Below are 10,000 nucleotides of genomic sequence, written 5' to 3' on the forward strand. Positions count from 1 at the left end.
ACGTGTAAACGTAGTCTTAGTCTAAAGTCCAAAGCCCATTATCAGTGGTGAGAAAAATGTTGAGAAATTCAAATATAAAGATACATTTAATAATGAAACATTTCATATGGCACCTTGTACCATACAGTCCATATGGAAACAAAGATTGAAATCGAAAGATAACACCTTACCATAGCACAAACAGGAGACCAGGAGTCAGGATTTCAGTTTGACCTTAATGAGCCTTTTAATAAAACTATAACTTCACACAATACAAATTAAATGTCTTAAATCAAACAAATGTCAATCTAACAAATCAAACCCTCTGAGGGGGAATGAGCCCTCTCCTCACTGAATCTCCAGCTCTTCTCAGGCTGGTTTTTTCTAGCAGCAACCATTTGGAACATCAACTGCTTTTGGTAGCCATTCTGGGGGTTAGGCCATCTCCAAAGGCCACTTTGGGGAGATCAGCCCCCCATGATGTTACAACTGTAACACACCACTGTCACTCATCCACATTGTCATCAGTGACAAAGTGGGTCATAGTTGGACAGCCTGGGAAAGGGCAAGAGCAAAACTCTGTGCAGGTCAAGCCCACTGAAAGACACTGGCATTTGGTGGCATCGTTGCAGTTTCCGTCTTTACAGTAGAGGTGGGTGATGTCTCTAACTTCTTTAGGTGCTGGTGCCTTCTAGAACATCACAGGTTCAATGCACCCATCTTCTCTGAGCCTCCATCCTCTACCAACTGGGTTCCAGAGAAGATGTTTGACCAGGTGGCTGTGACGCCACACTGCTGTTTGGTACAAGGCTCTCAGCACATGTTGCTGGAAGGCATCTTCTGTTGGGGGTAGATTTGCTGCTGACGAATCTGTGGTAGATGCTAGTGTGTACCTCAGCTCATCCAGGTTGGTACAAGGATGCCCATCCACCTTTTTCTTTTGGCCATACAGGAGGAGGGCATACCTTCTTGCCACATGCAAAGCCTCTTCCAGGCAACCAGAGAGTCCAAATTTGGTCATTTCCTGAAACTCACAAAAATGTGTCCTCAGTCTTGTGAGAGCAGTGGCCTTCCCAATTATGTACAAACTGCTTGTGGTGTCACAACCCGTGAGGGCGTGGCATGCAGGTAAACAAAAGCACTGCTCCAAGCTTCTGAGCGATCAAACTGATAGGGACAAATCTTTCCTTAAGGCCATGTCCAGAGTGCATACACACTGCTGAGGATCCAAACATCCCTTTGCATGACTAGTACAGAAGCAAAACTAATACATCTGTATCATCACATTTGACAATTAGACGAGAATGTGAATGTGCAAGGTGTATTGCATGTAACACCAGCCTCGTGTCAGCCTTTTCCTGGTCACTGTAAAGATACATACTCTGTTACAAGTTAAAGTCCTGCAGTGTAAATATTACTTCAGTAAAAGTGTGTAGCTAAGTATCATCAGGAAAATGTAGTTAAAGTATTACATTTGTGGCTGTCGTCACGTTATACCGCCACCAACTGTACAGGAGTGTGTAATACCAAGAACTTCATGGAGTCTAGGATTGAATTAATTCAAAACAAATAAACAAACCATATAACTTTCTGGGATCTTCTTTCTGGTAAAGAACATAACCTTTGTTTTAGGTATGGAAAACTTAAATCCCCAATCTATACCCCATTGTTCTATTACTTGTAAATCTCTTTGAACAGCTGTGGTTATGTGTGATATGTTGCGTCCCCTTTTCCATATGACAGCATCATCTGCATACAACAACCCTTCATTCATTTCCCCTAATTTTTAAAATATGTCATTTACCATAATATTGAATAATATGGGACTAATAACACTTCCTTGGGGAATTCCACTTTCAACATAAACTCTTTACTTATTCCATTACCAACTTTGACCCTAATTGTACGTTGTGACAGAAAGTCTAGTATATCATTATACATTCTCCCACTGATTCCCATTTTATCTAATATAATTAACAGACCCTCTCTCCATATAGTATTGTATTTTTTTCCATTAGTCTGTCTGTCTGTCTGTCTGTCTGTCTGTCTGTCTGTCTGTCTGTGAATGTGCAGGGATGATGTCACACATGATCACAGTGTGTGTTTGTGCGTGCGTGCACCGTTGGGCTTCAGTAATAATCAACATCAACATCCCAGTTCCAACAGGATTGTCCCATCATGCAACACTGTGGGTACATCAACTTTATTGTCCATTAGATTTGCATAAAATGGAAATTTGTTTTTGGGTCTGGCATAATATAATATAAACACACACCATAGACAACAATACACAGTAATTGTGATTCTAATGAGTGCATTAAATGAAGTTTTAATCATTTCATTCTAAATGTAAAGAAAAGATCTGGTCGGTTTTATTTGTTCAAATAGTTTTATTTTTAAAGGAGAAATGAACATAATATTATAGCTGATTCATAACTTTTCATCTAGACACACGCACATACACACACACACACACACACAGACAGACAGACAGACAGACACACACACAGACACATGCACACGCACACACACACACACACACACACACACACACACACACACACAAAAATTTAAAAACCTTTTTTTTATTTTTCATTTTTTATTTAAATGAAAACATAAATTAAAAAAAGTTGATCTGCCATCACGGTGTGGTTTGTCTTCTGATTGTGCCGTCTACAGCGCTGTAGATGATGGAGTCCTCCACCTTCTCCGCCGTTCTGAAAATGAATAAATATCAAACAGAAGAAGAGTTTATTTATTTTATTTTTTATTTAAGATTAATTTAACCAGGTAGGCCGTTGAGAACAGGTTCTCATTTGCAACGACCACCTGGCCAAGAAAAGCATAAGGTGCAAGACAACAAATAGTTTCACATTCAATACAGTACAAGAAAACCAAATACAATAGACTACATAACATACAGATTAAGCAGGCCTTACAAAGCCGGCGCAAAGTGAGGTGTAAGTAAGATGATGGATGTGATATGGTAATAACACAATATACATGAATAGAGAAGTCTATATCAAAGCTGAAATGCAGTAAAGAGTCAATATACAGTTTGTGCAAATAGTGGTCTAGTTAGTGATGTAGATCAGGAATCACACAATATACATGAATAGACAGACTATATAAATGCTGAAATGTAGTAAAGAGTCAGTATAGTCATTAGAGAGAGGAAGAGAAAAACCTTCATATGATTCAGCATCAAAACTCTGCGTCCTCCACTACTTCAGTGACATGTGAATGCTCAAGTTTATTATTTTTTTTAAAGGGTAACTTTGTTTTGTTTTTTCAACCTGGACCCTATGTTCCCATGTTTGTGTGTCTGAGTGTCTGATGGAACAACAATCTCTGAAACTGGTCCAGAATTAAACAAGAAACAAGCTGTAATGTATGCCTACAGGACTAATGTTCAGCAGCATTTTTTCAGTTTTTACCGCTGACAGACTCCGATTATTATTCGAAGTGTGTGACAACATTATGGAAAGGATCCCTACAGAGATAGACCTTTTAGTTAAAGAGTAAGATCCTTTTAGTTTAACATGAAACAGCCCCGAAATCACCATAACCAAACCCAGCAGACTCCATGTAAATAATCAGTACTTTTAGCGTGTATAGAGCCAGCATATTTCCACATGTAAATGGGGGTTTAATGACTTATTTGCGCTACATCAGAGAGCTCAATGTCCAGGAGGAGTTTCTGTTTTGTCATTCTCTGACAGCTCACACCATGGCAGAAGAATTATTCAAGGCCTTGAATGACTTCATTGAGGATAACAACATTGATTGGAAGCGGTGCTGTGGTATATGTAGCAACGGGGCCAGGCCAATGACAGGTCGCCACAGACGTTGCTCCCGCCGCTGTTTGGAGTCACTGCATCATCCATCTACAGGCCTTGGCGGCCAAGAAGATGCCCGAGGAGCTGTGTGCAGTCCTTTGTGAGGCAGTCAAAATTTTGAACCTGATTAAATCCTGCGCCCTGAATGCTCGTCTGTTCTCCTTCCTCTGCGATGAGACACACTTTCGCCAGCTACTCTTGCACTCTGACGTCTGTTGGTTGTCCCTTGGCAAGGTCCTCACCCGCCTGTGTGACTTGCATGAGGAAGTCCTCCTATTTCTCACCGACACCAACTCTCAAGTCTCTGCGTTCAGGAAAAGTTGGACCTGTGGTGTACTAGCGTGGAGCAGGGCTCGGTGGAAATGTTTCCAACCTTGGAGGATGTTTTGGAGAAGGCGGGACTGGCCGTGATGAATGATGGAGACACATGGAGAGGCGTGATTGAGAGGAACGGCCTCCCTGATCTAAACCAGTGTGGTTGTTTGTTGTTGGACTTCTGTGCTAGTCATGGATTGTCTATAACGAACACCATGTTCGAACATAGGGATGCTCATAAGTGTACTTGGTACCAGAGCACCCTAGGCCAAAGGTCAATGATCGATTTTATAATCGTTTCATCTGATCTGAGGCTGTATGTTTTGGACACTCGGGTGAAGAGAGGGGCAGAGCTGTCAACCGATCACCATCTGGTGGTGAGTTGGGTCAGGGGGTGGGGGAAGACTCTGGACAGACCTGGTAAGCCCAAACGGGTAGTGTGGGTAAATTGGGAATGTCTGGAGGAGGCCCCTGTCCGACAGACTTTCAACTCACACCTCCGGCGGAGCTTTTCGTGCATCCCTGTGGAGGCTGGGCATTGAAGTGGACAATGTTCAAAGTTTCCATTGCTGAAGCCGCGGTGAGGAGCTGTGGTCTTAGGGTCTTAGGTGCCTCAAGGGGCGGCAACCCACGAACATCGTGGTGGACACCGGTGGTCAGGGAAGCCGTCCGACTGAAGAAGGAGTCTTTCCGGGATATGTTATCCCAGAGGACTCCGGAGGCAGTTGCAAGGTACCGAAGGGCCCGAAGGGCTGCAGCCTCTGCCGTGAAAGAGGCAAAGCAGCGGGTGTGGGAAAAGTTTGGCGAAGACATGGAGAAGGACTTTCGGTCGGCACCAAGGTGCTTCTGGAAAACCGTTCGCCACCTCAGGAGGGGGAAGCGGGGAACCATCCAAGCTGTGTACAGTAAGGATGGGACGCTGTTGACCTCAACTGAGGAGGTAATAGGGCGGTGGAAGGAGCACTTTGAGGAACTCCTGAATCCGACTAATACGCCCTCTATATTAGAGGCAGACCTGGAGGATGATGGGAGATTGTTGTCAATTTCCCAGGCAGAAGTCACTGATGTAGTCAAACATCTCCACAGTGGCAAAGCCCCTGGGATTGATGAGATCCGTCCAGAAATGCTTAAAGCTCTGGGTGTGGAGGGGTTGTCTTGGTTGACACGCCTCTTCAACATTGCGTGGAAGTCGGGGACGGTGCCTAAGGAGTGGCAGACCGGGGTGGTGGTTCCCCTTTTCAAAAAGGGGGACCAGAGGGTGTGTGCCAATTACAGGGTTATCACACTTCTCAGCCTCCCCGGTAAAGTCTACTCCAAGGTGCTGGAAAGGAGGGTTCGGCCGATAGTCGAACCTCAGATTGAAGAGGAACAATGTGGATTCCGTCCTGGTCGTGGAACAATGGACCAGATCTTTACTCTTGCAAGGATCCTGGAGGGAGCCTGGGAGTATGCCCAACTGGTCTACATGTGTTTCGTGGATTTGGAGAAGGCGTATGACCGGGTCCCCCGGGAGATACTGTGGGAGGTGCTGTGGGAGTATGGGGTGAGGGGGTCCCTTGTCAGGGCCATCCAATCTCTGTACAACCAAAGCGAGAGCTGTGTCCGGGTTCTCGGCAGTAAGTCGGACTCGTTTCAGGTGAGGGTTGGCCTCCACCTGGGCTGCGCTTTGTCACCAATCCTGTTTGTAATATTTATGGACAGGATATCGAGGTGTAGTCGGGGTGGAGAGGGGTTGCAGTTCGGTGGGCTAGGGATCTCATCGCTGCTTTTTGCGGATGATGTGGTCCTGATGGCATCATCGGCCTGTGACCTTCAGCACTCACTGGATCGGTTCGCAGCCGAGTGTGAAGCGGCTGGGATGAGGATCAGCACCTCTAAATCTGAGGCCATGGTTCTCAGCAGGAAATCGATGGAGTGCCTTCTCCAAGTAGGGAAAGAGTCCTTACCCCAAGTGAAGGAGTTCAAATACCTTGGTGTCTTGTTCGCGAGTGGGGGGACAATGGAGCGGGAGATTGGTCGGAGAATCGGCGCAGCGGGTGCGGTATTACATTCAATTTATCGCACCGTTGTGACAAAAAGAGAGCTGAGCCAGAAGGCAAAGCTCTCGATCTACCGGTCAGTTTTCGTTCCTACCCTCACCTATGGTCATGAAGGCTGGGTCATGACCGAAAGAACGAGATCCAGGGTACAAGCGGCCGAAATGGGTTTCCTCAGGAGGGTGGCTGGCATCTCCCTTAGAGATAGGGTAAGAAGCTCAGTCAACCGTAAGGAGCTCGGAGTAGAGCCGCTGCTCCTTCGCGTCAAAAGGAGCCAGTTGAGGTGGTTCGGGCATCTGGTAAGGATGCCCCCTGGGCGCCTCCCTAAGGAGGTGTTCCAGGCACGTCCAGCTGGGAGGAGGCCTCAGGGAATATCCAGGACTAGGTGGAGGGATTATATCTCCAACCTGGCCTGGGAACGCCTCGGGATCCCCCAGTCGGAGCTGGTTAATGTAGCTCGGGAAAGGGAAGTGTGGGGTCCCCTGCTGGAGCTGCTGCGAAGACGCAGACTCACTGCTCCCATTAACACATTTACATCTCCAACAGAAGCATCTCCAGAAGAAAACAATCTCTTTACCATCTCCAACAGAAAACACTGTTCACAAACTTCTCCAAACAACTCTATTGTAGTCCAGCCTTTACTTCCATGACAAATGTGCGTCACTTTGTAACAGACGTTATAATGCTCGCCTAGCTGCTAGCATGGCATGCCCTCATTCCATGCTTCTGACTGGCTAGTAGTCCTTACCTAGGTACTGTCAGGGCACGCCCTCATACTCTGCTTCTGACTGGCTAGTAGTCCTTACCTAGGTACTGTCAGGGCACGCCCTCATCCTCTGCTTCTGACTAGCTAGTAGTCCTTACCTAGGTACTGTCAGGGCACGCCCTCATACTCTGCTTCTGACTGGCTAGTAGTCCTTACCTAGGTACTGTCAGGGCACCCCGTCATACTCTGTTTCTGACTGGCTAGTAGTCCTTACCTAGGTACTGTCAGGGCACCCCGTCATACTCTGCTTCTGACTGGCAAGTAGTCCTTACCTAGGTACTGTCAGGGCACCCCGTCATACTCTGCTTCTGACTGGCTAGTAGTCCTTACCTAGGTACTGTCAGGGCACGCCCTCATACTCTGCTTCTGACTAGCTAGTAGTCCTTACCTAGGTTCTGTCAGGGCACACCCTCATACTCTGCTTCTGACTGGCTAGTAGTCCTTACCTAGGTACTGTCAGGGCACGCCCTCATACTCTGCTTCTGACTGGCTAGTAGTCCTTACCTAGGTACTGTCAGGGCACTCCCTCATACTCTGCTTCTGACTGGCTAGTAGTCCTTACCTAGGTACTGTCAGGGCACTCCCTCATACTCTGTTTCTGACTGGCTAGTAGTCATTACATAGGTACTGTGCATATACGACGCCCAACAAAGATGGAACAGAAGTGAGATGTCTCACTCTGTAGCACTCAACACACAGGGTGAAAAGAGGAGCTGCAGAGGTGCAGTACAACAAAAATATGGTGGTTTTTTTTTTTAATTAAACCATGTAAACCTATTCTGGTACAACTTCTAAATACATAATAAATCTAAATACTTAATATTATGTCTTTTATGAAAATGGGGGAGGCCCCGGTGACTTGATGTTCTCTGAAGGGAGGCTGTATGTAGAAGAAAGAGAGAAGACGCGGAAATTGATTGCTGCAGCACGCGGCCACTCCTGATCGCAGCCGGTGTGAACGGACAGTTTGGATAACAACTTCAGTGCTCAGAGTGTTTTGGCCGTCACTCAAGGGGAAGACAAAATGTCATGAAGGTAAAGTTGTAATGCACCTACAGTACATCCAAATAACTTTGTGGAAAGAACCATCTGGAAGAGCTTTGAAACTTAAATTAACATTCAAAATACTCTTTTCTTTCTACATTTCTGTTTCTGCTAGCCATCCACAACGTTACCGCTGTATCGGTTCCTGACTTTACAAACTACGGAGCCCCCCTAGGCTCAAATCACAGAATGTGTGTTGTTAATCGCACGTCAAAAGATTTAGTGCTGTAAAGGGAATTTGCATTAACTCGTTATTATCGCATTCATTTTGACAGCCATACTTTATATTTTAAAACAATAACACTGGGTTACAGATTGACAAAGTTTGAGTGCAATGGGTAATAAATATGGAATGATTAATATAAACTGAGCTTTATAACGAAGACAAAGACAGACAGATTTATTAAACTACCTTTTGCTGATGCAGACGACCAGAATAACAGCGAAGAGAACCAGCAGGACCCCGACCACCAGACGAACGATCAGAGGCAGACCTCCTCCTCCTCCTGCAGAACACATCAGACATTATCAGGAGACAATGGTGAGATCACATAGCCTAGAAATCTAGACCACCCTAGCGCCAGGGTCGTCTAGTAACTCTCCGTTGGCTTGCGAGCTGGAAAAAACAAACTCCAGTCAGGCCAATCACATCGTGTATAGAGTCGGTGGGCGGTGTAGAAATATATTGTGTTAAGAATAGAATGTCTTGAACGCCTGGGAATCGCTTTTGCTTTCTCCTCTTGTCAGGCCTGTGTAGTATAAGCCATTTGCAGAAGGAGCAAATTGCTCCTGATAAACATTTGAGACAGAATGCACCCAGTATAATATCTAATAGTGACAGAAAATCTTGAGGCCAGGAGAGGAGGACAGAACCGGAGTGATTCCAGGGCTTGCGCATATTTCGCTATCTTCACGGGGGACAGAACGTCTGAGCTATGACCAACTGATTAGTGGCACAGACACCATGACGAAAGGAGGAACCTGAAGAAGGATAAAAGAGTAGGGCAGAGGATAGGACGGGGCTAGATTCCCAGACAGACTGTTGGCATTAGGACGAGAAAAAACATGTCTTAAAGGGGGTCTGGTCCTTACGCATGGGTACCTGTTTGTCATGATGCATAAGTTGTATTCTGCTTGAAATATCATATACTAAAGTTTTATTAAATTGAACTGAGCGAATCCTGAGTATTATTTTCTGGTCTACCAGTCAACGAACACAGAGGTAGCTTGAGAAGTGACCAAGTGGAGTCAGAAAACGCTGGCCTTTTGAGACTGAGCAGAATTGGTCATATTTTTTCCTTGAGTGGGCTTAACATAATGACGGCAGAGTTGCGAAGGTTCCACGTGAATTCCCTGCTACTTGAAAACAAAGAAGATGGCTGCTGCTGCTGCTGCTGCTGGTGAACAGTGGTCTTTGGAATCGGCTTTGGCCGCGACTCTGGAAGACTTGGAGTTAAGCTTTTCTTTGAGAAAAGAACAAGGAATGGCCCTGAAGTCATTCTTAAAAAAGGTGATCGGTAAAAATGTGTTCGCAGTTTAAAGTTTAATCTATCAACTAGCGTTGCTCTGGTTGGTTGTAGAGCTATCCTATTGCGTGCAGAGGGAATTTGAAAGACAACCGTTTATCCCGCCCCTCGGATTGAGACCTGCCAATGGGGAGTTCCCAGACCCAACATCTGGATGTGGGGCTGGCTTGTCAGGCTATCGATTACAGTCAGAGGGAAACACTTTAACCTTGAAGCGTCTAACGTCATCTTGCTCTGTAACAATCTGACATGTTAGCTTCAGGGGGGGGCGGGGTGAGTGATCACAGAAGGCTTGTATCATCTGGACGCATGTGGACGCGCCAACAGTGTTGTTGTCATTACTTAGAATTCCTCATGGGGGAGACAGAAACTACGTACTATAGCTTTAAGGTGGTTTAGATTCAGTTTGTAGTTTATATAGACGGACTTGTTGAGTTTGGATCTGGTCTGAAAATGTTTTCAGATAAAAACTGATCAAACTAACCTTCCACATGC

General features: G+C 45.6%; 1 protein-coding gene across 1 annotated transcript in view; it reads right to left on the reverse strand.

Annotated features, from left to right (window-relative positions):
* Window positions 1-8,889: 8,889 nt before the first annotated feature.
* LOC116063524 overlaps window positions 8,890-10,000 on the reverse strand; it is a 5,782-nt gene continuing 4,671 nt past the window's right edge. The window contains exons 3-4 of the mRNA XM_036006357.1: window positions 9,990-10,000; window positions 8,890-8,960 (exon numbers count right to left, since the gene is read on the reverse strand). The exon at window positions 9,990-10,000 is cut by the window's right edge and continues 250 nt beyond it. Of these exons, the coding sequence (XP_035862250.1) occupies window positions 8,890-8,960; window positions 9,990-10,000 (82 nt within the window). The remainder of the gene's footprint in view (window positions 8,961-9,989) is intronic.

Source organism: Sander lucioperca, chromosome 10 (genome assembly GCF_008315115.2).
Source record: "Sander lucioperca isolate FBNREF2018 chromosome 10, SLUC_FBN_1.2, whole genome shotgun sequence".
Classification (NCBI taxonomy): Eukaryota; Metazoa; Chordata; class Actinopteri; order Perciformes; family Percidae; genus Sander; species Sander lucioperca.